General features: G+C 31.2%; 2 protein-coding genes across 4 annotated transcripts; one reads left to right on the top strand and one right to left on the bottom strand.

The window, feature by feature from the left end:
* Window positions 1–1,214: 1,214 nt before the first annotated feature.
* Window positions 1,215–11,833, bottom strand: LOC130900406 (uncharacterized). Of its 2 annotated transcripts, XM_057810985.1 has the most exons (3): window positions 11,701–11,833; window positions 4,258–4,379; window positions 1,258–2,652 (listed from the first exon to the last, which is right to left on the bottom strand). In XM_057810985.1, the coding sequence occupies exons 2-3, from the start codon at window positions 4,313–4,315 to the stop codon at window positions 2,243–2,245; spliced, it is 468 nt and encodes a 155-aa protein (XP_057666968.1). In that variant the 5' UTR covers window positions 4,316–4,379; window positions 11,701–11,833; the 3' UTR covers window positions 1,258–2,242. The 2 variants fall into 2 exon arrangements, 1 of the variants encoding a protein (XP_057666968.1); XR_009060163.1 differs by lacking the exons at window positions 4,258–4,379; window positions 11,701–11,833 and adding an exon at window positions 2,821–3,006 and having other exon boundaries at window positions 1,215–2,652.
* LOC130900380 (major facilitator superfamily domain-containing protein 10) lies at window positions 5,796–19,994 on the top strand. Of its 2 annotated transcripts, XM_057810935.1 has the most exons (6): window positions 5,796–6,389; window positions 7,537–7,695; window positions 12,740–12,922; window positions 15,995–16,244; window positions 18,400–18,567; window positions 19,687–19,994. In XM_057810935.1, the coding sequence occupies exons 1-6, from the start codon at window positions 6,060–6,062 to the stop codon at window positions 19,935–19,937; spliced, it is 1,341 nt and encodes a 446-aa protein (XP_057666918.1). In that variant the 5' UTR covers window positions 5,796–6,059; the 3' UTR covers window positions 19,938–19,994. The 2 variants fall into 2 exon arrangements, with proteins under 2 accessions (XP_057666918.1, XP_057666927.1); XM_057810944.1 differs by lacking the exon at window positions 12,740–12,922 and having other exon boundaries at window positions 5,824–6,389.
* The last annotated feature ends 89 nt before the right edge of the window (window positions 19,995–20,083 follow it).

Raw genomic sequence — 20,083 nt, forward strand, 5'->3', positions numbered from 1 at the left:
CTTAAATCCAGGGGACAAAGTCAACACCAAGTTTTATTGTTATTCATTAAAAGTCGTTTAATTTTAATAAAGTATTTTTAAAAAAGTGTCAATTAATTTATCGTTGCTGCCTTAATTGCTTTGGTAATCTCCGCTTTTTTAAGCTTTTCAGCTTCTTTACGGCACTCTTGGCATTTTATGCCGCTCAAATTAGTCTCGGATGTGTTTTTTTTATCCGTAGTCTTAATTTTTTTGTTAGGGTTCTCATTTCCCCCATCCTCCTTTTGATTTCTACATTATTTATGTTTAAGCTCGCGATGATCTCTTCGACCTCGCTGAGCTTTCGTATTATGGCCTCTGAGACCGTCTCATCATTTCTGGAATTTTCTTCCCTTCAGGATTTTTTTTTTATTTTTTTTCCTTGGCCCTGGTGCTTTGGCAGTAAGGGTTGGTGACCTTTTTCTCGATCCCGAGTAGGATCGAGAATAGGTCGGACTTTCTGAAGTCAAACTCTTCGCTTGACTCCTGCTCCTTTCAACTAAGTCTTCCTCCACCATGGTCGACTGTTTGACCGTTGAGAAAGACTTGTTAACTATTTTTTTATGCTTAAGTATCAGCTCCTGTTCGAATAGCTCCCGGGCGAGGTCATCCTCGACGGTTTTCCCAACCTCATCAATTATTTTTTTGTCGTCTTCAGCAGAAGACGACGTGCATTCCTCGTCATCAATAACTTTCCTCTTTCTGTCATGAGACAGAGATGACTCCGACGAAAGATTTCTCCTTCTTCGACGTTTTTTTGTAAGTAAGGTATCCATATGAATCCCACGAGTCAGGCCGAAATAACTGTCCGGCGAAGCAGTGCGCCTTTACCTCGCTAAGGCAGGTACTCTGGGAGGTCGCCTGGTATCCCAGACGCACCGTTCAAGACTGGCTTCGCGCAACCATTCAACCCATAGCCACGGTGGCTAACAATGTAAGATTACGGATTTTTTCTCCAGATTTACTCCTGTAGCTTATGGCATTACCTAATGCTTGGACTTTTAGTTAAATTGTAAACTGACGGATTTCAATATAAATAGTGTAGGATGAGTTAAAATTTTGTATTTTCAATACAATGTGAAGTTATGAAGTACATTATGTATAAATTGAATTTGGCATAAGCGTCAGGAATCACGGATTTTCGCTCTGAGGTAATTGCATCCTTCATATTAGATAACTAAATAAAACACTCAAAGTTTTAGTAAATGAATTTATTAGAAAATATCGAACAGAAATATTAGATAAAGTAACAATAATAACTTCACTTTTTATGAAATTGTTGATATAAAATTATAATAATTATAGACTGAGCGTTTGAATAAATGGCAGAATAAACACTGTGACTCAACAATTGGGCAGCTAATTTAACCTTCATTTTTCGAATGAATTCGAATTGATGTGCTTATCATTCAGTTTCAATAAGGCCTTTCCTGTTTTGCTCCTTTTATCAAGATCATAACCTTTTCGAATGTCAGAAAAACATATGAACTACCCATTAAATATGAAACTATTGTTCAAAAAATTGTTTCTAACGCATTTCAACGGATGGGGAGAATTAAAAAAAGGCATAATATTTTTTCTCATTATGAAAAAAATAAGGTTGGTTTTTGTTAACCCCCAAATGATTTATGAGTTTCTGATTGGTTCAAATCACATACTATGCCTATAGTGTCTAGTTTTGTCTCACTAAGTTTTTCCAATGCCTTTGTAATTATACACCATAAAGAAGCATATGACACTCCACCATTCGATACAAAGTGGGCAATAGGGATTTTCCAGTTTCTATAGATTCCTCTGATCATGAGAACTAGAGCTTCAGGGGCAGGGAAAGGCTTTCTTCCAAACTCGCCCATATCTTCGAAACCCTCAAATAAATCTGTTTTCATGTTGTACTCAAGATTCCTCTTAATAGACATTTCGTCGAACATCAGAATACATTTCTTCTTGTAAGGCAGCATCGTATCCGGCTTTAAAGTAAGGTGCAAAAAAATTTTTTTATTGAATCCAGGTTTGCAACGAAAATTGGCAACCCATGATTTCACTGTTGATATTGCTAGCAAAATAAACCCTTTTTGTCACAAATATCTGTTTGTCTTAGGTTCATAGGAATTTCATCTTATGTCGTAATTGCATATTCACAAGAGATTTTGTAAAATTCGTGAGAGTTCCTTCTCCATACAAAAAGTTCGCAGAGAGTTGCGTTTTCATAAAAATTTTTTATAGCTTATAATTGAGTATTCTGGTTATTGACTTTTTTCCTAGCATTGGTTAGTTCCTTTCTCAACTCAATTCCCACAGAACAAGATGGAAGTTTCTGTAACTCTTTCAACCACTCTTTATCTTCATGGTTACTGATAGAATTATCTGTCATGTCAATGTTTCTGGAATGAATCGGGGCCATAAAATCACTATTTGAATATGTTTGTGAATGTGAGGAAACATTCAAATGGATTATTTGTTCATCCAAATTTTCCCTATCCGATTCACTTTCTGAACGTTCATCATTTTTGTAGCGGAATGGTACAGCAGTAGTAGGCAATCTTCTAGATTTACTAATATTTTCACTGAAATGTTTGCTACAGATCAGCTTATTTCTTAGTAATTTCTGGCTTAGGTTTGCCAAAACAGCATTACCTGAAATCAGGAACAACTACACATTATTGAAATTTCTTGGTATGCTCACAACAACGGTAAAAACAATCCCATACTTATCTTTAATAAGGGTTTTTAAAATCAAACAAAAAAGAAAGAGAATTGTAACAAAACCAGAAATAAAAAATATACAAATAAGTATATACGTACCAAAGATATTCAAATAATCTCATTTTAATATAAATATTATATTCATTGGCTTTGTATTGAAATCGGATCAATGCGAAAATTTGGATTAGACCAATAAATTAGAAAACTCTTTCTAATAAAGAAAAAAAATTTGTCCTATCAACTACTACTAAAATACCTACTTATAATCGTTTTTTTCAGTTTTATCATTGTGTTAACATATTTATACAATGGCCTCATACTTACCGATAAGTATACCAACTAACCCAGGACCGGTCTTGGTTTCACATTGGAGAACCATAAGTTATATTAATAGAAAATATTATTTATTGTATTATCTATTTATACTTTTTGGATTGACCACAAAATAATATAGAAATGTTAAAACTGAGCTCATTGTTGAGTTAAATATTGTATTTATATTACTACTGGTACTAATTTAACAAAATTATTTTATTCACAAATCTGTTATAGGTAAATCAAGCATGAGTCATGTATTTTTGAAATTATAACTTACTAAAGTGCAATACAAAAAATATATACCATTAAAAAATATATCCAAGGCGTCATATTTAATATAGTTATAACGTTACAAAAAAGACATCAACTACTACAATTGAACATATAAATTGCCCTTCTCCAGGATTTTTTATACGTAACATTTTTTAAAAATAATTAATTTGTTCTATAGTTTTAAATAGGCTGTTTCTATTATCACTGTAGGAACTTAGGAATAAAACTAGTATTTGATATTATTTCATTCAAACATTCTATGCTGGATAAAACAAAAGCATAATTTTCATGTATAACTTGAGAATGGAGGAAATTATAATTTTCTCCCTAATTGTTACTATTTTGTCAATCTGTTATGGCATAGAATATAGTATTATAACCTTATTATAATATGTGATAAAAAAAACAGTCTATATACATTTGAACAGGTGAAATTTTTGCCTCATTAACAGGATAATTTCCAAATTTAAACACACAGACTAACTACCTTATTATTATGTGCTTAGTTCATAAACATAAATAAATAACAAAAAATACTATTTCAATTTTTGTGAAATATTAAAGTTCAGTCCTTTGTTCTCGGTTAGTTGCGTTTATGTATAAGTTTGAAATATTTTCAAAAATGTTTTATTCTATTCTTTTTGTCATTTACTATAAAGGTGGTTTCTAAGTTTAAATTTAGGTATGATTCAAGTACTTTTGATAAGTTTATAAGATTGAATGAATTTGGAATTTGTAGTAAATCATTGTACTCGTATAATATGCAATGCGACCATAATACGAATAAACTCATTATCAGAAAAAAACTATTGGACGAATTATCTTTTATTTGATGATAATTAAATACCTCCTTATGTTTAGTATTGAACATTTGTAAACAGTCATTTATTCACATTCACTATTTTTTATTCCTTTATGAAAAATAATTGTCTTAAGAATACTCACCCGAGTGTATGATCCATTTTTGACATCTGGTAGAGTAATTCACAGGAAATCGGAACATTTTAATTATAGGATCTGATCTCTTACTTAGTCCACACTTGAAATAAACACACTTCCAGCCATTTCTAAAATATTGAAAAGAAGAAGTGATTATTTGTTGTATAAATACATTTTAGTAAGTAGTTCGCTGATACAATTGTTTTTCGAAATTGTAGCATTTATACATCTAGCGCCTCTTATAATTTGAATTTAACTAAACTCAACAATAACACAATACAATAATGAACTCAAATTGCAACTTTATTATAGGCACCCAAAATAAGAAACTTCACAACACAGCTTAAGGTTCGAATATAATATTTTAAATAATTTTGGCGCCATCTTCTATTGGGGTAATTCGGCAACCAAAGCTAAGAAAACACATAATTCAAGCTACGACGTACAGTAAGAAAAGACGTGCTGTGGACGCCAACTCTCATTGCCATCTATTGGTGGCGTCCACCTCGTCAAATGATATCCTCATAAGGTTAACCTACTATCCTATTCTTTATACAATGATAATACCAAACATTGAAATAAGGACAACATAAATGAAGTGGGAGTACATGAATATTTTCAAGAAAAATGTTCATAAGCAGTCAATCAGGGATATTGTTATACAGTAGGATAATTGCCAAAATTAGACTAAAGAAACTAAGAAAACTGATTTAAGAGCCGTCTTGCAATTTTTGAAGCCTGAAAATGAGGGTTTTTATGAGTATCTATGAATTTAAAGTTTTATTTTTGAAAACAGTTTTCAGATCCTCATGTCGATAAATATCACAAACATGATTTTCATTCTGTATAGAGGCTCCCAAAACTCGTTCCTTTAGAGAATCAGAATAATTTTGGCACTTAGCTCGATTTTCATTTCAAGTCTTTAATTATCAGTTCTTGATAAGTGGCATAATTCTTAAATAAACCGTATAAAATCGCCTGTATCCTATTGACATCTTCATTATCTTCATCATCATTCATAGTATTCATGTATAACAAAAACCAAGGCAAATCAAAAAGAAAGAATGAAATATAACCAGAAACTGTAGGAAGAAATAGAAACAATCCTTCCCATTTGAAAACACTTCAAATTTTCACTAATTCTGAGCAATATCCACAAACATTGAGAGAATGGAGAGTTACTAATTTTTTCGATTATAATATTATTGTCAAGATAGTTTATCTACGGAAAGTATATAATCTTGTTTTAGTTTATAGGATTTGAATGTGTGATTTCGCCTTTAAAATTATAGTTGAAAATTAGTCGTATCTACGGAAATAAAATTTTGGAATGAAAAAATTATTATGTGAGCAAATATGAGATTCTATTAAAGTATTAAATTAGCTAGAGAACTAATCCATTGTTAAACTAAATCTGATTTCGACGTACCTAGCAGAATTATGTTTTAAAAATCTCGCCTTCTGTATATGTTATTGATTTGAAATTCTATAAATAAATGAATAATATTAAATAATTGTTTATTTGTCTGTAATCGACGCAAAATATAATATCGAGTAACGAATATTCGATATATCGAATACTTCTGGAGGTGACCACGAAAGTGACGGATGTGAGTAACGGGATGTGATTTATTTTGGTTTGTAGGTTAAGGAATAGTAGATAAGATTTCAGAAAGGCGAATGAAAAAAGTAGGTTAACTTGATGCTACACAACATTCCGTATAACTGTTAGCCCAAAAAATTAATCGAGAAAAATCAGTATTAAGTTGTCTTATTAAGGCATCAGTATTTCAACATCACAAATTACAATGTCGATAATAAAAGAAAAAGTTCATAAAACAGTTTACATCATATTTATATCATTACTATTAGATTTATTAGCTTTTACTATGATATTGCCACTTTTTCCATCGTTACTGGATCATTACAAAGTTAATGATAATATAGGATTGTATAAATGGCTCTCAAGTCAAATATATGGTTTTCAAGTATTAGTAGGAGCACCCGAAAAGTATAATTCAGTTTTGTTAGGAGGGTTTTTAGGATCCCTATTTAGCTTTTTGCAGTTTCTATCTGCTCCCATTTTTGGAGGAATGTCTGATATTATAGGAAGAAAAAAAGTAATGTTTATATGTTTGGTAAGTAAACATTTTACCCTTCATGGTTCTTATATAGAGAAATCATTTCCAAAGTTCATGCTATCACTACACCAATATTTACAATTAATCTGTCTGAGGCGCGTTTCTATAACCAAGTTAATATCTTTAGAGACTGAAGGTAAGCTTCAGTATTAATCACCAAAAGTTCTTAACTTTAATGGCAAAATATAATCTGTAACAAGGATATAAAAAGAAGTATATCACATTTAAGAATGTTAACATATTATATTCTTCTTTCAACTCAAGTAACACTTTCAAAATCACTACTAATTTTTGCCATATAGCTTTAAACAGGAATACTTGTTATCAAACGAGGAGAAATACAAAGATATTACTGAACTGAATTAAGTTGCAGGAATCGATCAGTGAACAAATCTTGTGATTCCACTAAATCCGAAAATAATATTCCCTGAATGAAATCATCATCAAGCAGATTATAGTGAACACAAAGATAAGAAGTAAAACAGTCAATATCTCCAAAAATCAAAACTTCAATATTTCAAGTTTCAAATCTCATGAAAAGTAACTTTGAAAACATTTATTAAATTACTTAACTATCCAAATACTTCACATCAATCACGAAAATGTATAGGTACTAATTTTTAATCTGAATTCTGAGTGATAGTATTCATGTATAACAAAAACGAAGGCAAATTAAAAAGAAAGAATGAAAAATAACCAAAAACTGTAGGAAGAAATAGAAACAATCCTTCCCATTTGCAGCATTGGCTATTATAAATTTCATCAACCTTTTTTCTTTTTTGAATACTTGTGACAGTTGTTTTGTTATTTAAAATTTTTGTATCTTGTATGATTTCATTAATTGCGAAGTACTCTTTTGTGAAAAATTGTTAGTCCTTACTATTATTAAAATAACATTCTTTTTAAATAATTAGAAATAACAGTTTAATATGTTTCTCATGTACCTGTTGTATGTATTATGATTTTTTTGTGCATTTCTTAGAAATAATTTATTACAATCAAATTATCTTGTCGAGTCTAAGAAAGAAAATATCAGTTGTTCTATTGAAAAATAATCTATCAATATAAAATATGAAAATCGTTTGAAACATAATATTTTGTATTATTACAACTTCCACATTCTTTTAACCAGCATTGTTTGTAGGTCGGTATATCACTTTCATATGTTCTTTGGGCATTATCAAGTAATCTCATGATGTTTATACTGGCAAGATTTTTGGGAGGAATTAGTAAAGGAAATGTTTCTTTAAGTATGGCAATAATCACAGATGTGTCTTCCATTGAAACTCGTGGCAAAGGAATGGTATGCATAACTTGATTTTAGTTAGATCTCTATCAATTATAATGGAAATTATGACAATGTTAACTTGCATACATATATCAAATAATAGATCACCTATCACATGAATATAAATAAAATTTACCTTAACCATGTTAATTATTTTCATCCTCCGTTGACATATTACAAAAAAGAAGCAACCTTCAATTCAAATTATGCACAATTACGTTGAAATTTATAGAATAAACTGATTCATTTTACTCAAATTGTTTAGATCTGAACCATTTCTAAAATTTATTTCTTTCTTATGTTTTTACTGGGTTCCGAGGATTATCTGAATTTTTCTAATCAAATATATAGTTTTAAACTTTGAAAATCTCTTTAACAGATTATACTATAAGGTACCTATTCAAACTCCTCATACCCCATTATCTATTGATTCGAAAAATATTTCAAAAAACATTTTATATGAAAATGAATACCATATTAAAAATGCATAGCATTTCAAAAAAAAGTTAAAACTATGAAAATTTCTAACGACCTTACAACCTTGTTTGAGAATGAAATATATGAACAATTGATGGATGTGCTCAGGGAGATAGGTTGCAAAGAGCCTTGCGATAACGGCCACGTCACGAGGTATCACGGCAGCGCTACAAGTCATTTTAGATTTACCCACTTAGAAGATCTTAATAGAAAGTGAAGCAGTAAAAATACATCTAAGCATTCTGTACTAATGTAAGGTGCCCATTGATATGATGATGGATGTCTTCCAGTGCACGGCAATGAGCACGCTGATTACCTGGCGAAGAAAGGCGGAACAATTCTCAAATGACCACAACTTTTAATGGGTTCCCCAAAAAGCCAATAAGTTATCATAAAAAAGTTGAAAAATAAGAAGAAATCGTAAATAGTAAATGCTTAGGCCTGAAATAATCTAGAGATTTTAACAACTGGTCCCAATGGCCCTTTTGTTAATCAAAGATAAGCTGAGAAAAATTACTGGTATAGTCACTGGACACTGTCAGGTGACATACCATCTGAACAACATCAGAGAAACTCCCGAAAGCCCTTGTCGGTTCTGCAGGGAACGAAAGAAAACAGTCGAATACCTCCTCTATGAGTGCTAGGCTGCCCATAAACAAAGGCTACAGTACCTATATTCAAGTTTCTCAAAGCCATAAGAGTTAAGCCACATAGCCCCCAGCAAGTAGTTCACTTTACAACGTCGTAATATTTTTTCCAATATCAATTGCATAAGACAGTTATGCAAAGATCAATCAATATTAAGAAATGACAAAAAATGTTTACTCCCCGTATAAAATTCAGTAAATATCTAACAAAAGTCAGTCCACATGGACTCTGTTTGTTAATAAAAAAATCGAATCGTAAACATTAATGGATTTCTATTGGCCACAGCTGTATGTACAGAATTTCTTCGAAATATTCCTGCTGGACATTAGCGTCGCTTGGTAAAATTTTTTAATTCATAAATTTCTATAAATAAATAGAAATATGGCGTTCTTTAGACCATGGGCGAATGAAGACAATGAAATTGCACAGTATAGTGAGAATAAAGACAGACATTAATAATAAAGTTTTAGGTATACAAACACAGCAAATTATTTTAAATATATTCGAATGTTTAAAAAAGGAAAATATTCAGCAATCTGATAATGCAATCATCGTAATAAGAATTGCTGCATTAACTAGAGTAAATAAATTTTCCATTTATCGAGTAGTCATGAAAGGGATTGATAAAAGACTACCAAAGTTCTAATAGGTACATAATTTATCTAGATGAAATATGGTTTGACAGTCACGATGTAGTAAATTTCGGTTGGGTTGACAATAGTAAAAGTTTTAATGGGCATGTTCTAAAGGGAAACGCATTATAATTATTAATTTTTGCTAAAAGGTGGTTTAATGAACAGTTTTTACCTAACAATCCACCACAGTCAGTAATCGTTATGGACAACGCATCCTATCACTTGTGGCAACTTCTTAAGATACCAAATAGTAGTAGTAACAAAGCTCAAAAAGCTGAAAAAAATATTCTTATTCCTGTTAGCAATCGCAAAAAAGGCGCAACAAACAAAGAATTGATTACTGTATTAAAGGTCCAAAGCTGGAAAAAATTTATTATATTGACAAGCTTTGCAAAGAACAGTCATACTATTCTCAGACTACCCCCTTACTATTGCATATTTAACCCTATAGAGTTGATATGGGCAAACGTAAAGTCAGAATTACGAAAATGTAACCAGTCTTCAGAACTGAGTAAAGAGATTGTAGAACTCGTAAAGAAAGTTCTAGCAGCAGACCGCCAAGAGCTTTGGAAAAACTGTGTTGAACATGTTATCAAAGAAGAAGATGAGTATGTGGTATCACCCTCTTTACAACCCATCATAATTCAATCAAACGATGACTCTAGTTCAGATGATTCTGCCTACCATTATTATTTATATAGATACTTTGGAATTGAAATGTTTTTTTCTTCTTTTGTTTTATTTGCAAAGAATTCATTTTCCTTTATGGTTTTTGCTTTGAAATTTCGTTTTCCAGAAAAAAAAACGAATGGGGTACAATAAGGGCTCAGTTCACGTCTGTTACCCTATTTAAACGAAACTCCCTTACAAGGCAGGTACATTTTATTCGTCTATTTACGTTTTATAATTTAATATTCAGTTGTAACAAATTAACGAGGTATAATAATGATTCTTTTCTAAGTTCCAAGTAGGACTACATTTAAGTGCATCTGTCTAAATAACGGCGTATAATGCCGTCCAATTAATAATGATTCGATTTTTGTTAACGAGAATACTTTCTCGCATAAGGTATACATATTTTTAAAAGTATTTATAAAAATAAAAATTCATAAAATGGGATATCTATGCCTATGATAGGTCAAACAAAATTGTCGACAAGGGTTTTTATACAAGTTTTTATAATCTGTAAGTAATATTAGAAGAACTGTACTACCTGATTGGTAAACAGTGCATGGTACACAATAGATCAAAGGTCAAAGTAAGACCTTTAAAGCGACAATAAGACATTTATGTCCTCACAATCAGGGAATCAGATTTGTTGTGTGAAAAACTAATCTTCAATACATCCCTGTAGATAAGCTTCTGTAAGGTAGTACATATTTCCAGATGATTAATCATTACAGATTTAATGCATTACTCTAATTAATTTTATAAATATTAAGTTGGATGCACGTAAATATTCTTGTATACCTACTTTTCGTAGTATCTTCGCTCAAAAGATAGAATATTAGATAAAGTTTGATCATTTTTTAAATTTAAATTTGTATTAGGGGAGTTACTATGACAAGAGTTTTTGGTAGACTTATTTATTTATACGCAAATAATTACGGTAATCTTTCAGTAACCGTTATGAATGTTTTCATTTCTCTTGCAAAGCCAATATTTACACCAGGGTTTGCAGATTTTCTTCTCTTTCCACTTCGCAGCTACTAATAACAAACCGAATAAAACCATCGAATCGACGTCTTGTTGGTTCTTCAGCTGTTGATTTAGTTCTGTCTTGGACATGTATGTTTGTATGGATTTGGGGTCTCGTATACACTGCGACCCAAGGGATCTATTGTGCCCCCCTTTCTAGCTACGATACTGGAGGACTCAGTGTTTACAGCTGATCAATTAATCCCACTCCTTTCAAAAAGTATAGAATGTGGGATGGCTTTAATTGCCAGAGATCTTCGTCTTCTATTTCATACGCTCCCAAGTGTAGTGTTCTGGAGTTCCTTAGTGTTTCACACTTCGAGAGAATGTGGATAGAGGTTTTTTCCTCTGTGCACGCCTCATTATCTGCTAGGCCTAGCGTCTTCAGGTATTTGTTGAGGCGACAGTGCCCCGATAGAACTCCTGTTAGTATTCGTAGATTGTTCTTACTTACATAACTCAATGTTATGTCTAAAACTCCTCCCCTTGCTATTGTTACAAATGTTCCCTACATTGTATATGTAAAGGTTATTAGTTAAAATATATGCTAAGAGTTGCTCACCTCTGCTGTTGATGTCTTTGCTAACCCAAACAGAGTTGTGTGCATTTGCATCGCATCCTAGGAGTATTGGCAGCTTCTTTCTCTTTGACAGTACTCTAGTAGTTTGTGTAGATCTGGTGGTGGTACAGGTACAATTTCTTGACGTTTTTTCTCGTATTCGAGGCGTGCTCGAATCGGTATGAGGTATCTGGTCAGAAATTCTGAAAGACCAAGATGATTTATGTCGCTTCTTACCAAGAACACTGCTATACTACCACTACTTGTGTCATAAATTACCTTGGTATTTTTACAGGTTAGTCCTATAACTTTTTTCCTGTAGACTCAGGGTTCTTGGATTAGGAGTACGCCAAGGTTTTCTTTAGTGAATGCCCGGGCGATGACTGCAGATGTTCCTTTTGCGTGGGGAGCGTTCACTTGGGCCATTTTGATGTCCGCCATCAAACCTTAGGTTCATCCGACTCACTCACATTCTTTTTCCATTGGAACATCGGAGGTTAATGTAGTGGATGGTGTAACCATTGGCCTTGATGGTCAGGTAGGATTGTTCGTCTATACTAACCCTAATGAGCTGACCATCAATTTCGTCACCATGAGGTGTCCCTCATTCTGCATTTCTATTAGCTGTAGAAGCCTCTTTTGTTCTAGGGAGGAACAAAGTGGCGGTGTGTGCTTTCGGGATATATTCACCCGCATACATAGTTAACTCGGCCCCCGTCCAGCCCACGAGTTCCTCCCTCCGCAAAGAAATGCCTTACGGCGGTACCATGGGGGATCAGAGGATAGAAGAGAAAGGGGTTTAGTGGGTAGGGGCTTCAGCGTCGAGTTTTAGTATGACGCCTCGTCGAGTGGGCACATATTCAGGCCAAACCTAGAATCCGTAAAAAGGATTCCCCCCTCCTCTAAGAAAAAAAACATACATACATACATTCATGTTCTACAGGAACGTTAGTGACCACCTATGCGTATTGTTGTCCACATTTTTTTCTTAAGTTGTACCATCAATACTGCTCTTGCTATTATTTTTGTTTGTATCTTTTAGGCATTTGTCGGGATTGCATTCTCGTTAGGATTTATTATTGGACCATTAATTGGAGCAGCATTTGCTGTTTGGGCGAAAAAAAGGACAGGAGAATGGTTTGTTATACCGGCCATTTTTGCATTTCTACTGTCCCTCATTGATTTAATTTTTTTTATGACATTTTTCAAGGAAACATTACCAAAGGTAAATATATCATATTTAATATTTCATTTATTCTCGAGTTTTCCTTTACTGCGATTTTACAAAAAAATTGATTAATTCAATTGATACATAGTTTTGATAAATTGTAGCATATATTATAATAGGGTTTGAGAAAAAAATAGTTTTGGATAGTTCATATACAACTTCTATTATATTTTTTTAATTCAATGATCAACATTTATAGAAAAAAAATTATTGATAGTTCAAACATTTCTAAGGTTGCCATATGGCGAGACGTTATAGGTATAAAAAAAACACTGAACATATGATACAAAGTAAATACCATGATTGTTATTCTGACTGTTATTCTAAAATAAGCGTTATTATTAAACTTGATTTGTCTGAAAAATGGGAAATAAATCATGTTTTGTGCCAGGATGTAACATTAATACGACTAAAATAATAAGAAATTCGAATGTACTACAACAGAAATGGTTTGAGAGTGTTGGTAGTTTTGAAGATCCTGCGAGATGTAATTATTTTTGTTGCCAGGATAATTTTAATGTAAATTAGATTCAAATTTAACTTATTTCAATATTTTATAGTAATTAAATTTATTATGCATTTAACTTTTAACGTCATTATGTAATAATGTAAGAACTTAGCCTATAAAAGATTTATTAATTTTATTTTTATGTATAGAAATAATTTTTACTTATACGTAACTAATAAATAAAAACTGTATTTTAACAGCACATGCTACGTTTTCGGCAATGATCATACATGTAATACTTTTATACAGACAGTTTCTATACGTGGAAGCTGTTCCGACTAAGGAAGACAAAATGGCAACGATTTCTCTATCCTCCGTGGTTCCAGATTGGTTCTGCGCATTCTCAAGCATGCGTAGTGTGGATAAAGTGTCTCGAACAAGAGAGAAAATTAATATTATCGGCACCGTAACGTAGGGACATTTTTTCCATCCCAACTGTCCATATAGGAGTATTACATATATGGTAATGATAACCGTGTGATCATCAGACAACTGCTCACTGTTTTTATGAAACCTATACGTCACAACTGAAAACCAATGAGAATCGTTTTGTTATGTAGTTAAAAATTTGATTTTTGCGATTTTCAATTAAATTTTTAGATATTATTTTTTCATTTTCAATTAAATATTTCACATTCTGACATTATTTCATATCAAGAACTTATAAAATAAACAAAAAATGAATGCAAAATGTAATTGCATTTATGAATACATAAATTTGAAAGTAAATTGAGGAAAAAATTATCCTGAAGACACTAAACGACGACTTTGATTTTTTAAAATGAAAACTATAAATTTGGCTGGATAGACAAACAATATAGTTTTTCCTACAGGAATAATGAAATAAATCACAAAAGATCCAGATTAGATAACAATTTTCTTTATTTTTTTAAACTATAGTTAAGTTATCCAAAACAACCCTCTTCACATCGGCGCATCATCATCAATTACTTATTTATTATCATGAACTCTAACCTCTTTAACTTATCTTGCTATAAATTTTGAATATGTTTAGTCTGTCTGTAAGTTTTATAGATTCCACTTCAACCCCATTGAAGTATCATCTTCAGTTAATTATTATGTGAATATGACAATAATGAACCATAAATATATTTATCTAATTTTATAATTATTATGGTATAAGATAAGAACTAATATATAAAGAAGCCTGTGAAACTAATATTTTGTTCATTCAACTGATATTCGTCTAGTAACTAGTCAGATTTGTGTAACCATTTATAACTTTAAATTCTTAGTTCATTTAATTTGATATTCGTCTAGTACGTTAGTCAGATTAGTGTAACTATTTGTAACTTTAAATTATTAAATTCTCAGTTTGTTAAATAAATTGTTTTTAAAAAAGCAAGTTGGTGAATTGAGTTATTTAATTCTATCATCTTGTATTATTACACTTTTTCATGCCCTTATTTTTTTGGAATTGATAGTTATTAAAGTTAATTATAATTACTATCATTAGTTTTAGAAATAAAAAAAATTATTTTGTATGTAAAATCAGGTTCTCTTTTTTTCATTTATTATGCCAATTTAGCAAACATTTTTGGACCAGGTCTAAGCCCATCTTTGTGATGTTATTCAAAATATGTATTCCATGTTTTGATTTTTTCAAGCTAATGTTTTGTAGTTTTATTAAGACTTTCAAAAGAAAGTTGTACCCATGAAAAATGTTATTGCTGTAGTTAATTTTAAATTTATTATTATAATCTCCCAAACGACGAAAAACTCTTTGACTTTTTGTGCTAGCCACCCAGCTATATACTCCAATGCATCTTCAGTTGTTTCAGGAAGATTTTCTTCAGAATGATCTGTGTTGTGGTACTACATCGATCTAAAATGTCCACAGGGGAAAAAGAACTACCTGAAGACGATACCAATATTCATTAGCCCCCCGATAACTTATTTGCGAAAAAAAGTCCTCTTATCCTTCCTAGTTAACTGCAATACTACAGTTATATCAAAATCATTCTTGTCTTCACCTGCAAGTTATAAGTGGTTAAGCTTATTTCTTAAATACAAACCTATCTAAACTCCTCTTATGTCCAGCACACGTTTTTGCTTTTTCCAGATAATAATTTTATTTGACTTTATGTCAAGGTTTTTTTTAAAGGTTTTGAGAAGCAACACTTTTTACTGACTTGCAAATGGGCTACTGTAGTATTTCTTTATATGATAGTTAATTAATTGGTTTGCATTTTGCATTTTCTTACTTGATGAAGCATTGAGTTTTGTATTTTTTTAAGTCTTCATATTTAAGCCTTAAATTGTATATTCTGAAGTCGGTAATGAAGTAGATGGTTGGCCTTTAATGAAATCTTTGTTGACGGTAAAGACTCAAACTGGGGATGGAGTAATTGATTTTCAATAATTTCAGATCTGGTAGTCGCTGGTAGTAGTTTTGTCAGCCAAATTCAATATTTTTCCCAAAGGTAGACCTAAACCAACAAAATAAAACAGTAAAAGTATTGTAATAGAATCTTCTAAAGCAATAAAATGTTCTTACTTATAAGCATCATAGAAATAGTGACTATATAATTTATTTTTAGGAAAAACGCATTAAGGACGTTAAAGTAACGTTAACCAACTCTGGTGCCCTGATCAATGTAAAGGATCTATTTAGGTTTACTGCCGTCACCGGAATAAACTCTTCTAAAAGAAAAGAATTGACAACCTTGGGCCTGATTTATTTTGTATATTTACTGATATATAGTGGCTTAGAATTTACACTTACTTTTCTCACCCATCATGTTTTTAATTATACTGCTATGCAACAGGGATGGATGTTTTTTGTAATTGGTAAGTAAAATACACTGTCAAATAAAAATACAATAAATTTGAGATATCCTGTTGAAACAGTGACTTGCATCATATATTTACTAATGGTATTATGGTTAATGTTTTATTTTTTTCAACATTGTAATGTCCAGAAAACAAAATTCTATTATATTATATTTCAGGTTTGTCAGGATTTTCATCGTCTTGTTCATGTAAAAGTATCATAGCTTTTCATACAGAAAAGGCACTTTGTTCGATATTTTAAAAGATTATTTTTTTGGTCTGTAAAAGTTTTGTCTAATGCTTGATCCACAGTTTCACTTCTTGCTGCTAGCTTTACAAAAAAGAATAAAAAAAGAGGGAGGCTTTTCTTATACCGTCCACAGTTTGACTTAGAAAACCGAGGATTTTCTTTTATTTTGCTCAAGAATTCTCAACATATCCTCGGTTTTATGCAGAAAGAAGAGATGTCCTATCTTCATATCGTAGGAGTTAGACAAAAATTTATAATATTAAAAAAACAACCGAAATGGTACAATTTGAGCTTAAGATATAAATCTGAACAAGACTACCTACCAATGCTTTATACCAGTAAGTGCTAACAAACCATAATTCTATTGGGTAAAATTTTCAGCATCTTCAAAATGTTGTTCAAAATCCTACTTCTCGATGGCAAAAACTGAAATATAGAAGTGGCAAAAAGTGAAATTTTGGATTTGGCATGAAGTTTATTCCAGAATACAAACTTTTACTAGATTTTTTCTTTAGAAAAATTAAACTACAACGCATTAATCATATTCGGTTCCAAAGACTTGGCAAAATGTTTTCATTATGGCGTATGTGTGCAAACAGGATTCTTATACCATAAATAGAGTTTAATCATAAATATTTTCATTTGGACACGAAAATAACAATAGCTGAAAATTAGTTTCTCAACGAAACAAGATTTTTCCATAGCTCTAATACTCTCAAATATAGTTGCCAAATAAATAATTGTGGAAAATGTAAAAATTTGCAAACCAGAATTTTTTTTTTAAATTCACGTCCTTATTTTCCTGCATTGATATTCACTCTACACTTTGAAAAGTATTTTATAAAAAAATGAAGTCTTTGGAAAATATATCAATTGAACCCAAAAACTCCTACATCTCAAAGTACATCTTGCAACTGCTTGTCTACAAATGTCAAATTTAATCACGTGGGTTGTAGAACCTAAATTCAAATTTAGTGAGAGCTGTTCAAAGGTTATGAGCAAATTTCTTTACAAATAATCATAGAAGTAATAAATTTTTCAATAAATAACACACAACTGAATTAGAGTGGGTTTTAGATTTGTTGAATTTTTCCTAATTTAATTGTGTGTAAATCATATGAAATATATTATGGAAATTTAAAAAAAAATTTTAGTAAACAATTTCTCAATGCAGTTTTTGAGATTTATTGAATATATGACAATGAAATTTCAGAAAGAATATTATAAGTAAATTGAATAAATAAAATCCAGAGAATCTGGAAACCTGATAATAAATCATTAATAAAAAAGAATTTGAAGATGTCAAAAAGGGAGAAGTGGATGAGTATTGGTAAGGTTGAGGTTTGAGCGAAGAGGAAAAGTAGATTAGGAGTATAATTAGGAAAGAACCGAAGCAATCTTGTAAAATTGAGATTTGCAGCATAACAAAACTTATGAATTTTTCTCATCATTTGAAATTTTTAATTATAAAACCAAATACTTAGTGGTTTTGTAGTTAAAATTTTGAGAAAAATTCATGAATTTTTTATACTGTTACTCTCAATGTCACTAGATTGCCTCGGCTTTTTCCTAGTTACACTCCTAATCTACTTCTCAGTTACTTAGCAACTTTTCCTCTTCACTCAAACTTCTACCTTACGAATACTCACCCACCTCTCCTTATTTGACATCTCCAAATTCTTTTTTATTTATTCAATTATTATCAGGTTTCCAGATTGTTTTGATTCCTTTTTTTATTTAGTTATGATATTCTTTCAGAAATTTTGAATTTCACTGTCAACTTTTTAATAAATCTCTCAAAAAACTGTGGTGGGAAACTACTTACTAATAATTTTCATTTAAAATTTTTATAACAATTTATTCACATTTGATTTCAGATGATTTAGTCTGACATCTTTGGGTATTTTCCAATGCATTTTTTAGGTATAACAATGGCAGTGATACAGGGTATTTATGTTAGAAAAATACATCCACAAAAAACAAAATCAATTGCTGTGAAAGGATTATGGTTGACTGTACCGGCTTTCATTTGTGTTGGAATAGCATTTGAATATTTTGTTCTATATTTTGGATTGTTGCTATTCTCGATATGTGAGTATGACTTCAGTTATATGTTTCTACACATTAGTAGAGCTTAAACACTATATTCAAACAGGAGATTTGAAGTGGATTCAAATAATAATTGCGAGAAGACATTGTGAAATAAATTTATGAAGTGTAGAAAAAATGAATTATTAACAACAACAAAGTAAAAAGATAACATGAAATTTATATTAATTTCCTTTGAAGTACTACCCTGGCAAGTCGTGTACTTATCCCAATGAATCCATGACTGAAAGGGCTTCCATCTGTTCTCTAGTGGCCTTTTCAACACCAAGAAACGGTGTCAAAAGGTTTCTTTTTTAATACATTATTTATTTTCAGGAAGATCCAAGAGTTATTCAATATGTTTCAGACAAATGTTTAATTTAAATCAGTAGAATTTTATTAATTTTTTAAATACATAGTCACATCTCGAAGCTGATGTGAACATTAGGTAAACACATCCAGTGAATAAGACTAGAATAAGTTGGTTCTACGAGAACCTAGTAGAAACAGTGGACAGTGAAATTATGACAGTAATCACATACACTCGAGACTGTCCCTCAGAAATTGAGACTATGAAAAAATGAATTAATACATCGACTTTAGCAGGAACAACCTACGCATTCTCGCAGGGTTTCTGACTACACTGCTACTTAAGAGAATAAAAATAGATAAAACCGGAAACTGCATGTTCTGTGGAGAAGATGAAACATCTGAATACATAATTTCTGCATACACCTAGAAAGTTGAAAGCTTTGACAGAGATTGAAAAAAGAGAACTAACCTATCTGAAGCATTTATGATTATAGCAATCATCAATACTATGGGACTGAACGAAGCATATCTGTTAACCTAGCTCAAGGAGGGACCCAATAGATTTTTTAATTCGCAGTGTGCTTACAAACCCATTATATCTCAGCATAGCAGACCATAGTACAATCAATAATTTCTTGAGAATTAATAGTTGATATTCAAACATTTTAAATATTTTTCGCCATAATATATTATGAAAGAGAATATACGTTCTTTTCCATCTTGGGCAATAGTAACAAAAAAGTGAACCCAGTTTATTTTTCGAATAGAAAATAAATATTTCTATTTTTCTAAGTATATTTTATGTTGCAGCCACAGCAATGGTAGTTCCAAGTATAATGACCATGGCATCAGAACATGGTTCAGAACAACAAAAAGGAATTGTTATGGGTATTTTCCGGTCCCTTGGAGCATTAGCTAGAGCAGTGGGGCCAATTTTTGCAAGTATTGCATTTTGGAGTGTTGGTTCAAAAATTACGTACTTAACAGGATCTGTCCTTTTACTTTGGCCTGCTATCACATTAGGCAGAATGAAATATGTGATATCTAGTTATCAAAGATAATTATTCTATATGTATTCAAATTTATCTATATTTTATAAAATATATTTATTTCTGTTATCTTTGTTTTGCATTTTTCCAATTTTTAGTAGCATTTTAGATAATGAAAGATCTGGAATTATCTGGAAGTCGAAATGAAATAAATTAAA

This window comes from Diorhabda carinulata, chromosome 1 (assembly GCF_026250575.1).
Source record: "Diorhabda carinulata isolate Delta chromosome 1, icDioCari1.1, whole genome shotgun sequence".
Classification (NCBI taxonomy): Eukaryota; Metazoa; Arthropoda; class Insecta; order Coleoptera; family Chrysomelidae; genus Diorhabda; species Diorhabda carinulata.